Source organism: Pseudophryne corroboree, chromosome 7, assembly GCF_028390025.1.
Source record: "Pseudophryne corroboree isolate aPseCor3 chromosome 7, aPseCor3.hap2, whole genome shotgun sequence".
NCBI lineage: Eukaryota > Metazoa > Chordata > Amphibia > Anura > Myobatrachidae > Pseudophryne > Pseudophryne corroboree.
The window spans coordinates 492,151,384-492,168,689 of NC_086450.1; the positions used below are offsets into that span (position 1 = coordinate 492,151,384).

At 45.5% G+C, this 17,306-nt stretch overlaps 1 protein-coding gene across 3 annotated transcripts; it reads left to right on the forward strand.

Moving 5' to 3' along the window:
- Window positions 1-1,319: 1,319 nt before the first annotated feature.
- LOC134943910 (microfibril-associated glycoprotein 4-like) lies at window positions 1,320-16,979 on the forward strand. 3 transcript variants are annotated; one of them, XM_063932474.1, is made up of 5 exons: window positions 1,320-1,441; window positions 9,819-9,976; window positions 12,586-12,682; window positions 12,797-12,991; window positions 16,485-16,979. In XM_063932474.1, the coding sequence occupies exons 1-5, from the start codon at window positions 1,351-1,353 to the stop codon at window positions 16,751-16,753; spliced, it is 810 nt and encodes a 269-aa protein (XP_063788544.1). In that variant the 5' UTR covers window positions 1,320-1,350; the 3' UTR covers window positions 16,754-16,979. The 3 variants fall into 3 exon arrangements, with proteins under 3 accessions (XP_063788544.1, XP_063788546.1, XP_063788545.1); XM_063932476.1 differs by lacking the exon at window positions 1,320-1,441 and adding an exon at window positions 1,601-1,695; XM_063932475.1 differs by lacking the exon at window positions 1,320-1,441 and adding an exon at window positions 1,680-1,753.
- Window positions 16,980-17,306: the final 327 nt, after the last annotated feature.

Sequence of the window (17,306 nt, forward strand, 5' to 3'; positions counted from 1 at the left end):
TGGCCAGTCCGGCCCTGGGTGCCCCCATCTGTGTGCGGGCCAGTATGGGGGAGATGGGGCATAATGTGACCTTCCCCGTTCTATGGAACATTATTATTTCCGTAGCGCTGGGCAATTGTTTGGTGAGCACAGGTAATAACTACTAGTGAGCCACATCATCTGGAAGAAGGAACTCCCCTCTCTCAAATATGGGTGACAATTGTGTCATTATTGTGGTGCATTCCACCTATATATGGAAAAGGTATGTTTTTTCCTAGGGCGTGGCACCATTGTCCAGTGATCATGTGTGATCACGAGATAATAACTACTAGGGGAGCGCATCATTTGAAACAGGGACCACCCCACACACTTTCATATATAAGTGTCCCTGACTTTTGTGGACGGTGGGTTGGGGGCAACGCCCCGCAGTGTATGTGTGTATACAGATGTTGAGCCCCGCACGTCATCCGCAGTGAAGGGGTTATAAAGAAAAACTACAAATTTGGTGCAGGCTATAGAAAGGCGGGAAATAAAGATTATTTAATAAAGTTTTGGAAATAAAGGGGGTCATTCCGAGTGGATCGCTAGATAAAAATGTTCACAGCGCAGCGATTAAATGAAAAAGGGGCACTTCTGCACATGCATAAGCGGCGCATTGCGCACGCGCGACGTACTTTCACAACGGCCTAAGTATTTTTACACAAGGTCCAGCGAAGCAATGGCAGCCGCAGAGTGATTGACAGGAAAGGGGCGTTTCTGGGTGACAACTGACTGTTTTCAGGGGTTGTTTGAAAAAACGCAGGTGTGCCTGGAAAAACGCAACGTGCCAGGAAAAACGCAGGAGTGCCTGGGAGAACGCAGGGTGCATTTGTGATGTCAAATCCGGAACTAAACAGTCTGAAGTGATTGCAACTTAGGATTAGGTCTGGAGCTACTCAGAAACTGCACAATTTTTTTTTTGTAGCCGCTCTGCGATCTTTTCGTTTGCACTTCTGCTAAGCTAAGATACACTCCCAGAGGGCGGCGGCTTAGCGTTTGCATGGCTGCTAAAAACAGCTAGCGAGCAATCAACTCGGAATGACCCCCAAAACCACAAGAAGAACCACTTAACCCTTTCCTTGGCGATCTATTTCTAGTAAATTCTCCAGAGGAAAAAGTGGATTCCTAAAATATCAAAGAAGTAAATCAGGCTTTGGCAACCTGGGACCCGTAAACTTTTATAAACCTACAAGTCCTGATATATTGTTAGTAACCGACAGGGAACGCTGGGATTTGTAGTTCAACAGCTGGAGAACCACAGATTGCTGACTGACCCCTGATCTAAGATGAATTATAACAAGTAAAACAAATATTTATTTCCTCAGTTAGAAGATGTGGATGTTTCCGACCGTCTTCGTACTGTTCCTATTTCTGGAGAGGGGTCACCAAGCTGAGGACGTGGGGCCCGGGAACAAGGCCTATGGTAAGTGATGTTATAAGTGTCTCCAGTCACCCTGGTAACACCGACTGTCACTGGTCACCATGATAACACTTACTGCCACTGGTCACCATGGTAACACTGACTCACTGGTCTTTCTGGTAACACTGACTCACTGGTCTTTCTGGTAACATGGACTGTCACTGGTCACCATGGTAACACTGACTAGCACTATTCACCATGGTAACACTGACTGTCAACGGTCACCCTGGTAACACCGACTGTCACCGATCTCCCTGGTAACACTGACCTTGTCGCCGGTCTTCCTAGTAACACTGTCTGTCACCGATATCCCTGGTAACCCTGACCGTCACAGGTCTTCCTGGTAACACTGACTGTCACAGGTCTTCCTGGTAACACTGACTGTCACCTGTCACCCTGGTAACACTGACTGTGACCTGTCACCCTGGTAACACTGACTGTCACCTGTCACCCTGATAACACCGACGGTCACTGGTCACTCTGGTAACACTGACTGTCACTGGTCACCATGGTAACACTGACTGTCACTGGTCACCATGGTAACACTGACTGTCACTGGGCACTAGATAAGCGTTTGGGGTTCTGCAGTTAGCAAGTAGTCACCGCTTTATCCTTTTTCCATGGTGACCCGGTCACTATAACAAACTCTGCTCCATCTGTAATGTGACATTGACTCCTCTCTAGACGGAAATGCATACTTGCCTACTCTCCCGGAATGGCCGGGAGGCTCCCGAAAATCGGGTGACCCTCCCGGCCCCCCGGAAGAGCAGGCAAGTCTCCCGGTTTGCGGGGTCCCCCCCTGCCCGTCCGCCCACTTAGTGTTTAAAGTGGGCGGTCCGGGCACTTGATGACGCGATTCTTGATGAATCGCGTCATCATAGCCACGCCCCCTGCAGTGTAATGCCGCGATCGCGACATTACAGAGCGGGGGGCGTGGCTTAGAAGAGGCTGCACTGTGGTCACGCCGTAGCTCCGCCCCCGCCCTTTCTCCGCCCCATCCCGCCTCCGGCCCACCCCCTTTACGACGTCACAGCCTCCCTGCCTGCCCCCTGAGACGACCTGGCTGCTCTCTCCCGCAGAGAGCAGCCAGAAAGTAGGTAAGCCTGAAATGTTCCCATACTGTATGTCATCGGTAACAGTCTCTCTGGGATGTAGACAGTAGAGGCCTGATGTAAAGTTGAGGGAAAGTCCGTTTTGCAGACATATCTCCCGGTGTTACACTACGCGTGAGTCTACCATACACCGCTTTGTGAGGCCGAGGGGGTTACAGAGTTACACGTGTCTGTATCACATCCCCACTTGCAGCTGAAAGGGTGTAACTGGGCGACAACTAGACGTCTGCACACAGGCAGGGTGTTCCGATGGCGTTGTGGGCGTAATTACTAGAGATGAGCGGGTTCGGTTCCTCGGAATCCGAACCCGCCCGAACATCATATTTTTTTTCACGGGTCCGAGCGACTCGGATCTTCCCGCCTTGCTCGGTTAACCCGAGCGCGCCCGAACGTCATCATCCTGCTGTCGGATTCTCGCGAGGCTCGTATTCTATCGCGAGACTCGGATTCTATATAAGGAGCCGCGCGTCGCCGCCATTTTCACTCGTGCATTGAGATTGATAGGGAGAGGACGTGGCTGGCGTCCTCTCCGTTTAGAGAAGAGAGAGAGAGACACAGTAGAGAGAGAGACACAGTAGAGAGAGACGAGAGAGACACAGTACTAGTAGTAATTTTGGGGAGCATTATTACTTAGGAGGAGTACTACTATACTACTATATATACTACTTGCTGAAGTGATATAGATAAGAAGATTAGATAGTGTGACTGCAGTGTATTGTATTAATTATCTGACTTGTGGGGGAGACACTGACAGTGGGGAGCAGTTAGAGTCTGAGAGCAGGACTCAGGAGTACATATAACGTACAGTGCACAGCACATTTTTGCTGCCAGAGTCAGTGCCACACTGCCATTGTGTGACCACACTGACCACCAGTATAATAATATATTTTTTATTTTGTGATTGTCTGCTTAGGCCTCGGAGTACTAGTTGCAAGTTGCAACGTGACCTGACCACCAGTTTAATAATCAATCACCACCAGTTTAATATATATATATATATATATATATATATATATATATAAAATTGTATATAATATATATATATATATAATATTGTATACCACCTACCCGTGGTTTTTTTTTTTCATTCCTTATACTATTACATACTACTATAGTAGCTTACTGTAGCAGACTGGCAGTCTGCGGTGCTGTGCTGCTGACCTGACAGTGTCCAGCAGGTCCGTCATCAGTCATTAAATAATAAATATATATAGTACCTGTCCGGCTGCAGTACAGTGATATTATATTGATTTCATCTCATCAATAATTTATCATCCAGTCTAGACTCTATATTAGCAGCAGACACAGTACGTTAGTCCACGGCTGTAGCTACCTCTGTGTCGGCACTCGGCAGTCCATCCATAATTGTATACCACCTAGTACCTACCCGTGGTTTTTTTTCTTTCTTCTTTATATATACTACATCTCATTATCATCCAGTCTATATTAGCAGCAGACACAGTACGTTAGTCCACGGCTGTAGCTACCTCTGTGTCGGCACTCGGCAGTCCATCCATAATTGTATACCACCTAGTACCTACCCGTGGTTATTTTTTTTCTTTCTTCTTTATATACACTACATCTCATTATCATCCAGTCTATATTAGCAGCAGACACAGTACGGTAGTCCACGGCTGTAGCTACCTCTGTGTCGGCACTCGGCAGTCCATCCATAATTGTATACCACCTAGTACCTACCCGTGGTTTTTTTTTCTTTCTTCTTTATATATACTACATCTCATTATCATCCAGTCTATATTAGCAGCAGACACAGTACGTTAGTCCACGGCTGTAGCTACCTCTGTGTCGGCACTCGGCAGTCCATCCATAATTGTATACCACCTAGTACCTACCCGTGGTTATTTTTTTTCTTTCTTCTTTATATATACTACATCTCATTATCATCCAGTCTATATTAGCAGCAGACACAGTACGGTAGTCCACGGCTGTAGCTACCTCTGTGTCGGCACTCGGCAGTCCATCCATAATTGTATACCACCTACCCGTGGTTATTTTTTTTCTTTCTTCTTTATATATACTACATCTCATTATCATCCAGTCTATATTAGCAGCAGACACAGTACGTTAGTCCACGGCTGTAGCTACCTCTGTGTCGGCACTCGGCAGTCCATCCATAATTGTATACCACCTAGTACCTACCCGTGGTTTTTTTTTCTTTCTTCTTTATATATACTACATCTCATTATCATCCAGTCTATATTAGCAGCAGACACAGTACGGTAGTCCACGGCTGTAGCTACCTCTGTGTCGGCACTCGGCAGTCCATCCATAATTGTATACCACCTAGTACCTACCCGTGGTTTTTTTTTCTTTCTTCTTTATATATACTACATCTCATTATCATCCAGTCTATATTAGCAGCAGACACAGTACGGTAGTCCACGGCTGTAGCTACCTCTGTGTCGTCACTCGGCATTCCATCCATAAGTATACTAGTATCCATCCATCTCCATTGTTTACCTGAGGTGCCTTTTAGTTGTGCCTATTAAAATATGGAGAACAAAAATGTTGAGGTTCCAAAATTAGGGAAAGATCAAGATCCACTTCCACCTCGTGCTGAAGCTGCTGCCACTAGTCATGGCCAAGACGATGAAATGCCAGCAACGTCGTCTGCCAAGGCCGATGCCCAATGTCATAGTACAGAGCATGTCAAATCCAAAACACCAAATATCAGTAAAAAAAGGACTCCAAAACCTAAAATAAAATTGTCGGAGGAGAAGCGTAAACTTGCCAATATGCCATTTACCACACGGAGTGGCAAGGAACGGCTGAGGCCCTGGCCTATGTTCATGGCTAGTGGTTCAGCTTCACATGAGGATGGAAGCACTCAGCCTCCCGCTAGAAAAATGAAAAGACTCAAGCTGGCAAAAGCAGTAGCACCGCAAAGAACTGTGCGTTCTTCGAAATCCCAAATCCACAAGGAGAGTCCAATTGTGTCGGTTGCGATGCCTGACCTTCCCAACACTGGACGTGAAGAGCATGCGCCTTCCACCATTTGCACGCCCCCTGCAAGTGCTGGAAGGAGCACCCGCAGTCCAGTTCCTGATAGTCAGATTAAAGATGTCAGTGTTGAAGTACACCAGGATGAGGAGGATATGGGTGTTGCTGGCGCTGGGGAGGAAATTGACCAGGAGGATTCTGATGGTGAGGTGGTTTGTTTAAGTCAGGCACCCGGGGAGACACCTGTTGTCCGTGGGAGGAATATGGCCGTTGACATGCCTGGTGAAAATACCAAAAAAATCAGCTCTTCGGTGTGGAGGTATTTCAACAGAAATGCGGACAACAGGTGTCAAGCCGTGTGTTGCCTTTGTCAAGCTGTAATAAGTAGGGGTAAGGACGTTAACCACCTCGGAACATCCTCCCTTATACGTCACCTGCAGCGCATTCATAATAAGTCAGTGACAAGTTCAAAAACTTTGGGTGACAGCGGAAGCAGTCCACTGACCAGTAAATCCCTTCCTCTTGTAACCAAGCTCACGCAAACCACCCCACCTACTCCCTCAGTGTGAATTTCCTCCTTCCCCAGGAATGCCAATAGTCCTGCAGGCCATGTCACTGGCAATTCTGACGATTCCTCTCCTGCCTGGGATTCCTCCGATGCATCCTTGCGTGTAACGCCTACTGCTGCTGGCGCTGCTGTTGTTGCTGCTGGGAGTCGATGGTCATCCCAGAGGGGAAGTCGTAAGCCCACTTGTACTACTTCCAGTAAACAATTGACTGTCCAACAGTCCTTTGCGAGGAAGATGAAATATCACAGCAGTCATCCTGCTGCAAAGCGGATAACTGAGGCCTTGACAACTATGTTGGTGTTAGACGTGCGTCCGGTATCCGCCGTTAGTTCACAGGGAACTAGACAATTTATTGAGGCAGTGTGCCCCCGTTACCAAATACCATCTAGGTTCCACTTCTCTAGGCAGGCGATACCGAGAATGTACACGGACGTCAGAAAAAGACTCACTAGTGTCCTAAAAAATGCAGTTGTACCCAATGTTCACTTAACCACGGACATGTGGACAAGTGGAGCAGGGTAGGGTCAGGACTATATGACTGTGACAGCCCACTGGGTAGATGTATGGAATCCCGCCGCAAGAACAGCAGCGGCGGCATCAGTAGCAGCATCTCGCAAACGCCAACTCTTTCCTAGGCAGGCTACGCTTTGTATCACCGCTTTCCAGAATACGCACACAGCTGAAAACCTCTTACGGCAACTGAGGAAGATCATCGCGGAATGGCTTACCCCAATTGGACTCTCCTGTGGATTTGTGGCATCGGACAACGCCAGCAATATTGTGTGTGCATTAAATATGGGCAAATTCCAGCACGTCCCATGTTTTGCACATACCTTGAATTTGGTGGTGCAGAATTTTTTAAAAAACGACAGGGGCGTGCAAGAGATGCTGTCGGTGGCCAGAAGAATTGCGGGACACTTTCGGCGTACAGGCACCACGTACAGAAGACTGGAGCAACACCAAAAACGCCTGAACCTGCCCTGCCATCATCTGAAGCAAGAAGTGGTAACGAGGTGGAATTCAACCCTCTATATGCTTCAGAGGTTGGAGGAGCAGCAAAAGGCCATTCAAGCCTATACATCTGACCACGATATAGGAGGTGGAATGCACCTGTCTCAAGCGCAGTGGAGAATGATTTCAACGTTGTGCAAGGTTCTGATGCCCTTTGAACTTGCCACACGTGAAGTCAGTTCAGACACTGCCAGCCTGAGTCAGGTCATTCCCCTCATCAGGCTTTTGCAGAAGAAGCTGGAGACATTGGAGGAGGAGCTAACACGGAGCGATTCCGCTAGGCATGTGGGACTTGTGGATGGAGCCCTTAATTCGCTTAACCAGGATTCACGGGTGGTCAATCTGTTGAAATCAGAGCACTACATTTTGGCCACCGTGCTCGATCCTAGATTTAAAACCTACCTTGGATCTCTCTTTCCGGCAGACACAAGTCTGCTGGGGTTCAAAGACCTGCTGGTGAGAAAATTGTCAAGTCAAGCGGAACGCGACCTGTCAACATCTCCTCCTTCACATTCTCCCGCAACTGGGGGTGCGAGGAAAAGGCTCAGAATTGCGAGCCCACCCGCTGGCGGTGATGCAGGGCAGTCTGGAGCGACTGCTGATGCTGACATCTGGTCAGGACTGAAGGACCTGACAACGATTACGGACATGTCGTCTACTGTCACTGCATATGATTCTCTCACCATTGAAAGAATGGTGGAGGATTATATGAGTGACCGCATCCAAGTAGGCACGTCACACAGTCCGTACTTATACTGGCAGGAAAAAGAGGCAATTTGGAGGCCCTTGCACAAACTGGCTTTATTCTACCTAAGTTGCCCTCCCACAAGTGTGTACTCCGAAAGAGTGTTTAGTGCCGCCGCTCACCTTGTCAGCAATCGGCGTACGAGGTTACATCCAGAAAATGTGGAGAAGATGATGTTCATTAAAATGAATTATAATCAATTCCTCCGCGGAGACATTGACCAGCAGCAATTGCCTCCACAAAGTACACAGGGAGCTGAGATGGTGGATTCCAGTGGGGACGAATTGATAATCTGTGAGGAGGGGGATGTACACGGTGATATATCGGAGGATGATGATGAGGTGGACATCTTGCCTCTGTAGAGCCAGTTTGTGCAAGGAGAGATTAATTGCTTCTTTTTTGGTGGGGGTCCAAACCAACCCGTCATATCAGTCACAGTCGTGTGGCAGACCCTGTCACTGAAATGATGGGTTGGTTAAAGTGTGCATGTCCTGTTTATACAACATAAGGGTGGGTGGGAGGGCCCAAGGACAATTCCATCTTGCACCTCTTTTTTCTTTAATTTTTCTTTGCGTCATGTGCTGTTTGGGGAGGGTTTTTTGGAAGGGCCATCCTGCGTGACACTGCAGTGCCACTCCTAGATGGGCCCGGTGTTTGTGTCGGCCACTAGGGTCGCTTATCTTACTCACACAGCTACCTCATTGCGCCTCTTTTTTTCTTTGCGTCATGTGCTGTTTGGGGAGGGTTTTTTGGAAGGGCCATCCTGCGTGACACTGCAGTGCCACTCCTAGATGGGCCAGGTGTTTGTGTCGGCCACTAGGGTCGCTTATCTTACTCACACAGCTACCTCATTGCGCCTCTTTTTTTCTTTGCGTCATGTGCTGTTTGGGGAGGGTTTTTTGGAAGGGCCATCCTGCGTGACACTGCAGTGCCACTCCTAGATGGGCCAGGTGTTTGTGTCGGCCACTAGGGTCGCTTATCTTACTCACACAGCTACCTCATTGCGCCTCTTTTTTTCTTTGCGTCATGTGCTGTTTGGGGAGGGTTTTTTGGAAGGGCCATCCTGCGTGACACTGCAGTGCCACTCCTAGATGGGCCAGGTGTTTGTGTCGGCCACTAGGGTCGCTTATCTTACTCACACAGCTACCTCATTGCGCCTCTTTTTTTCTTTGCGTCATGTGCTGTTTGGGGAGGGTTTTTTGGAAGGGACATCCTGCGTGACACTGCAGTGCCACTCCTAGATGGGCCCGGTGTTTGTGTCGGCCACTAGGGTCGCCCAGCTTAGTCATCCAGCGACCTAGGTGCAAATTTTAGGACTAAAAATAATATTGTGAGGGGTGAGGTATTCAGAATAGACTGAAAATGAGTGTAAATTATGGTTTTTGAGGTTAATAATACTTTGGGATCAAAATGACCCCCAAATTCTATGATTTAAGCTGTTTTTTAGTGTTTTTTTAAAAAAACACCCGAATCCAAAACACACCCGAATCCGACAAAAAAAATTCGGTGAGGTTTTGCCAAAACGCGTTCGAACCCAAAACACGGCCGCGGAACCGAACCCAAAACCAAAACACAAAACCCGAAAAATTTCCGGCGCTCATCTCTAGTAATTACAGGCTATTCTGAGAATTTTGTGCGCAGTCTGATTCCAGGGTGGATCAGTTGCACCAGATATAGGACTAGCGGAAATGCGCGCTGATAGTGATGGTGGGACAGCGCAGCCCCCTATGTGCAGGGAACTCCCCATATGGGCAGAGTTCTGCATTTATTATCCCGTGCGTATCCTTGAATGAGGCCCTAGACCCCTGTGTCACATAGAGGGTACATTGCACGTCAGAGGTCATCTGTACCCAGTACACAAGCACGTTGTCTTTGCTTTTCCATGATCTGGTAATAGACCCCCCCCAACCTATATAATATAGTGACATTTACAGCTGGGGTACATTTTACTCTGTAATTCTTTACTTGTCTTCTCCTTCCAGTCGGTATGTGTATAGATACCTGTTACCCACACGACTGCTCGGATGTGTATGCCCAGGGTCTGACCACAGATGGGGTGTACATGATATACCCAGAAGGAAGTTACTCCACTGCCGTACCTGTGTACTGTGACATGACCAGTAAGGGGGGACCGTGGACGGTAAGTAACAGCAGTGACCCCACAGTGGCAGCAGCAATGTTGGGTTCTCAATGACAAAAATAAAAAAGAGCTTGGGAGTCAGGAAACCCAAGGAAAGAAAAGTCTGGACATTGGGAGGTGGGTCAGCATTGTAACCAAATCTGAACATCCAACATTAAATCATCTTTCCGTATACCGTGCAGTAGCCACACAAGGGTTTAATTACAATATATCTAACAAGTCACTAGGATAATAAATTAAAACCTGAAATGAAAAACTGATGCAGGTACTACGCCAGGGTCTGGGTTGAACTTGGGGAGTTCTCCTGAGTTCCGGGACAGGTGAAGTAGGCAGGGTCATGATGACTTGCCCCTGCCCCTCCCACCTCTAGCTACCGTGATCCGCCTGAGGGCAGATCAGGAAAGTAGGGGAGTATGCAGTAAATACAATGGGCAGGGAGTATTAAAGACCAATGCCCTCTACTCTAAGTCGTCTGGGGAAACGGTCAGGACTTGGGATATTTTTGTACCCAAACTGGAGCTTATGGTTGGAGCTTGGAGGCAACGTATCTAAAGCTGGGAGGCTTTATGAGGTTTCTCTGCATGGAGTTAGCACTGAGGAGAGTACTAGACACTGGATAGGAGGGTAGAAGTGATAGTCTTGAGAAAACAGCCTGGTAGTATAAGGTAACCAGGCTGGAACCAGTAATGCGTATCAGAAACCGGGCTGGGGCTGGTAATGTGTGAGATAACCAAGCTGGAACCGTAATGTCTCTGGCTGGGACCGGTGATACGTGAGGTGACCATTAAAAATAGATAACGAGCGCTATGCATAAATTATGTGTAAAAAAGATTATGAGAGTGGCACCTGTAAAAAAGAAAAGTTGTTAATTGTTTACAGCTCCTTCTGGAGTAATGTAAAATGAGCTCAGTCCATCCCTGACTCACAATGCGGCAATTGTGATAACCCTAACTGTCCCTACCTTCTAGTCAGTTCGTGCATCGGTTGGAGGATAGATGTCCACACTCCTCACTTCCCGCTTACCGCTGCGTCCAGTAGTAGCGGCTCGCGGCTTGGTGTCGGGTTGCAGCTCGATGACGTCACTCTGCGACTAGTGTTGGGAAAAAATTGGAAAACTTGAAGAAGACATCATCCTGTGTTTGAAATTTTGGTCATTTTATATTTAATGAAGGTAGACTGGGCTTCAACAAATTGAGCAACTTTTTCAACACACATACAGCGCAGTTTGTATATATCTTTTTATGTGAGGTGACCAACCTGGAACCGGTAAGGTTTCTGGTACCGGGCTGGGACCGGTGATACACGAGGTAACCGAGCTGAAACCAATAATGTTTCTTGTACCGGGCTGGGACTGGTGATATGTGAGGTGACTGTGCTGGAACCGGTAATACATATCAGGAACCAGATTGGAGCTGGTGAGGTAACCGGTCTGGAGCTGGCGATGTGTCTGGAACTCTGCTGGGACCGGTGATGTGGGAGGTAACCGGACTGGAGCTGTTAATGCGTCTGGTACTTGACTATGACTGGTGATGTTGGAGGTGACCAGGCTGGAGATGTTAATGCATCTGGTACCAGACTGGAACCGGTGATGTATCAGGTAACCAGGCTGGGACCAGTAATGGGTTAGGTAACGAGGCTGGGACCAGTATTGCATTTGGTAGCCGGGCTGGAACCGGCAATACATGAAAAGCAGGAACTCTGATCCAATGCACAGGCTGCTGGACCAGGAATGTGTCTGGAATAACGTCATTGTACTGGCAACTGGCCAGTAGTCCAGAAAGGGATTAAATAGGGTCACTTGCTGGCTGTGGTCATGGGAGACGGATGTGGCCAGCCATTAGAGGAAATGCGGTCCAATAACCACTTCTAATATGGCAGCATCCATGCACCAGAGCTGGTAGATTCATTAAGAGAGCCCGCTGGCGCGGCGTGCAGGAGAAACCAAAATTAGCCTAGAGAAGAGGAAGCGGCCTTACAGAGGTGAGTAACAGACAGTGCCGTAATATGGTCTTCCAGTGCCAGCCACGCCCCCAACCAATAGCGACACAAAAGGAGGTGGGTCTGCCGTGCTGATGACATCACAAAAGGGCAGGGCCACCAGTACCAGTGAATGCATCATTGCCCGAAGAGTAATCTGCTATCTTTCAAATACACCCTGTAACATGGCAGTTAGGAACTGAATGGTTGGTACTTTAGCTCTCTCCACTTTATCACTCTGAAAGCTTAGATAAATATGTCCCTTAGACACGCTGAGGTAAATTTACTACGTTGGGAGTTTCTTAGAACTGGTGATATTGCTCATAGCAACCAGATTCTACTTTACATTTATCTAGCTGCTTCAAGATAATAGAATCGGACTGGTTGCTTAGAGGCGCTGTGCGAGCCTTTTATGCGGCAACGTTGGTTTGGGATTCTGTAGCCTGAAAAGTGGGAACCACAATTTGTGGAATGTCACACAACCCCTATATGCCCCCTCAGCTCTGGATGACCTATTATACTGTCAAGACCTGCCTGGCGGTACTAGGTGGGCTGTTCATTATGTTTGTGCTAAGAGATATGTCCTACACTTTAACCCTGACCCCTGAGCATCTTTATCTTCTCATCTCCAGGTGTTCCAGAAGAGGTTTGATGGAAGTGTGAGTTTTTACCGTGGTTGGAAGGACTATAAATATGGATTTGGCCGAGCAGATGGAGAGTACTGGCTGGGTAAGTCCTTCATTTGATACTTACCTGAGAATCCCCCCCTGCCCCTTCCTGGCTCATCATCAGTCCTGTATAAATAAAAGGTTATGTAGAAACTCTCCTTTCCATTCTGTCCAGGTCTGAAGAGCATTAACCTTCTCACCCAAAAGAGGTCCTACCGTCTTCAAATCGACCTGGAGGATTTTGACAATGACGCCCGTTTTGTGACTTATGATACCTTCTCCATCTCTCCTCTGGCCGTGTCTCCTGAGGAAGATGGCTATAAACTGCACATCGCTGGATTTCAGGAGGGAGATATCACCAAACCTATTCGTAAGTGACAAACTCCCAAATCCACGTTCTTCCTTTTTATAGTATGTCTCTCGACTAAAGGTGGGCTGCTGCGGGGATCAGACAACACATCCGGGTACTTCTCATACTTCTGGGGTGGTAAAATTTCCAGTTATATCAGGAATCTTGGCAATATCTCCCTACATATATGGGAGTGTTGTCTACAGGAATCCAGGGGAACAGAGGTGAGCCTATGGGGTGGCCTAGAGTGGACAATCAACATGTGTAATAACTAAAAAGAAACAGAAAATGTATGTACAGTAAATGTGCCGTAAACATGAGCCAGGCTAAAAGTTTAGCAAATCAGTTTGTACTTTTTACTTCTTTATTAATATACTACAGTAGTTACCAGCCTGTAAAAATTACAGGCCGTCATAACAGTAACGTCAACGTCAGTGGCAGAGCCGGCCCTGACCAATATGATGCCCTAGGCAAGATTTTGGCTGGTGCCCCCTAGCACCACCGCTGGTTCCGCCTCTGACCTTGCACCTCTTTCCCAGCACCATCACCCCTCACCCATAACAGTCCTTATTTTGGTGTTTTTACCCCCTATATTTTAAATAGGAACAGTTCGCACATTTGGCGCACAGCCCAAAAAGGGGTGTGTTTTTGCTGGCAAGGGTCATGGCCACACAATAGTAACCCCAATTCCAATTACACCAAACAGTACTGCAACTTTATTCACATTTGATCATGCGATAGTGTCCATAAGTCATATTACATCCTACAGTAGTATCACTTTACCTTATAAACGTTACTCCTCACAGTAGAGCCCCTTATTCACATTACATCACACTGAATTGCTCCTTATTCACATTACACCACACCCTATTGCTCTTTATTCATATTAGACGACACAGTAGTGCCCTTTCTATACGCAACGCCACATAGTAGAGCACCATATACACATAATTCCACACAGTAATGCCCCTTACACATATGAGACACATTATTAATGTCCGTATAAACATAATGTGCCTTACACATTATGACAACCTTTATTAATGCCCTTTTACACATAATGTCCCTTAAACATATGCCGCACATTATTAATACCCTTATACACATAATGATACACATAGTGCCCCCTACACATTTGCTGCACATTATTAGTACCCCTATACAAATAATGACACACATACAGTAGTACCCTGTTACACATATGCCGCACATTATTAATGCCCTTATACACATAATGACACACATAGTGCCCCTTTACACATATGTTGCACATTATTAATGCATTTTTACATGACACACATAATGCTCCTTACACATATTCTGAACACAACCAACCCACTCACAACCAACCTACTCACATGCACACAGCACTCACACTGCCACTAACACTGTGACCTCTGCCTCTGATTGGATACAGATGTGTCCTCATAAATCTTGCCTCAATGCTAATGTCGGGCACCTTTTTTTATGAAAATGCATCTTATTTGCATTGCTATGTGGCTAGGATGCACAAGCAGCTTCTGCTGATTAAAATGATATGCAGCATGCCTATATACTGTGTGAGACTGTGGCTGTATCTGCATTTGAAATGCTACACACAGAATATAGGCATGCCGCATATAATTTTAATCAGCAGAACCTGCTGATGCTCCTAGGCATATCAAATGCCCTAGGCAATTGCCTAGTTTGCCTATGCCTATGGCCGGCTCAGGTCAGTGGCTGTCCACGCCCGAACGGAGTAACACTTGAATTGCTCCGTTGGGCGCCATCTAGGGGCCTCTGGTGCGTAAAACACTTGCATTCACCCCATAAAGGTGAGGGACACCTTTATCCTTTTATTATATAGGATTTTACATATATAAAATATATATATATATATATATATATATATATACACACACACACACACACACACATACACACAGGTGGAGTATCCCATATCCAAAATGCTTGGGACCAGAAGTAATTTGGATATCAGGTTTTTCCATATTTTGGAATAATTGCATACCATAATGAGATATGCATTTATGTTTCATATACGCCTTATACACACAGCCTGAAGGTCATTTTATACAATATTTTTAATAACTGTGTATTAAACAAAGCTTGTGTACATTGAGCCATCAGAAATCAAAGGTTTCACTATCTCACTCTCACTCAAAAAATTCAGTATTTCGGAATATTTGGATATGGGATACTCAACCTGTATACATATATATATATATATATATATATATATATATATATATAGAACTAGTGGAGATAAGGGCGCCTATTTAGTGTTTATATAATAATATAGAGTGAACCAAGTGGTAATATATGGACGTCACTTATCTGATACACACAATGTCTTCGGTCACATGACCATTATAGATCTGTGGAGAGAAAATAAAACAGAAATAACATAGCGCGTACAGTTTTTAGACCATATTCCACCAAGATATGCAGTTGTATGTAAAATAACCTCTCTAAGGATAAGCAAATCCTCAATAAAAGTCCACCAACAGGGATTTTCTAAAGGTTTTTCACATATTTTTAATACAACATAAAACATATAAAAAAGGTGGTAAAAGTGCAAACGTACAAAATAAAAACAACAATTAAAGCTTATCAATCCGTATATGCAGCCGGATACATCCTCTTATCCATATAAATCTAATAATGGTAAAAGTGCAAAGCTTTTTTAATTTAACATTCCTGTACATTTGCATTTCTACCATTATTGGATTTATATGAGAAACAGGATGTATCCGATTGCATATACGGACTGATAAGCTGGGACAGATAAGCTTTTTTAATATAACATTCTTGTACGTTTGCACTTTTACCATTATTGGATTTATATGTATAAGAGGATGTATCCGGCTGCATATACGGATTGATAAACTTTAATTCCTGTTTTTATTTTGTATGTTTGCACTTTTACCACCTTTTTTATATGTTTTATGTTGTATTAAAAATATGTGAAAAACCTTTAGATAATCCCTGTTATCCCTGTTGGTGGACTTTTATTGAGGATTTGCTTATCCTTAGAGGGTTTTTTTTTAGATACAACTGCATATCTTGGTGGAATATGGTCTAAAAACTGTACGCGCTATGTTATTTCTGTTTTATTTTCTCTCCACATATCTGTAATGGTCATGTGACCGAAGACATTGTGTGTATCAGATAAGTGACGTCCATATATTACCACTTGGTTCCCTCTATATTATTATTTAAACACTAAATAGGTGCTGGCTGACACCCTATATTGCTAAGGAGTGTTGTTTTTTGTTTTTTTTTGGTCAATAGTGACAATCTATATTGTGTTTTACACATAAGCATGTGGCGCCATACTCCTATTGCTTCTATATATATATATATATATATACACATACACACACACAGTATATAAGTAAATTCATCACTTAAGCCAACGGAGAATCGCAGTACCCGAAAGTAAGCTGAGCCATAGACAAACATTCATCTCATCTATCTGAATTGTAAGCAACCGACTTTATGTTCTCCCCTCCAGGTGACTCTCTAGCAAATCAGAACGGGATGAACTTCTCCACTTATGACAACGACAGAGACGTATATCCAGAAAACTGCGCGGAGAAATATACAGGCGCCTATTGGTACAAAAATTGCCACGCATCCAACCTCAACGGCTTATACCTGAAAGGCAACACATCCCAGTATGCCACTGGCATGGTATGGTCCACCTGGAAGGGTTTTAACTACTCGCTCAAGGAGAGTGTGATGAAGATTGCGGTAAAGGAGGAAGATTATGTGTTGTACTAGATCCCACATATGACATCATCAGCATTACCAGAGTGATGAAAGAAAAAGCAGCCCCACCTTTCTGTTCTTCATTTCCCCCTCCCCTCTTTTACCCCTCCTGTACCAATCAGAATGGCCTCTTGCCCTAGGGTGAGCTTATGGCTTCCTTTTCTGGGCTCACAGTATTTTTACATGTAACGACATAAGAACACTGTAAAAATAAATCCTATGCAATAAATAAAGCAAACTGTTTTCCTGTTACCTCTTACGCTGATACAAAAAAGGGGTGTGGTCTCGAAAAGAAAGGGGAGTGGTCACACAATAGTAATAATGGCCACAGTAGTAGCACCCAGTGGTTGATGTGGAAATTTTTAAGTGGGGGTATGGACAAGTGAAGGGGGCATGGCCACTCAGAAGGTGGTGTGTCTTTCAGTGTAGTTTACCACACCATATATACCTTATACATATTATGCACCACAATAGTAGGACCCCTTACTGGTGCCCCTTTTACATTAAACCACAACAGTATGAGCCGAAATTCAAATTATAGAGTGACAGAGTGACAGGGAGAGTG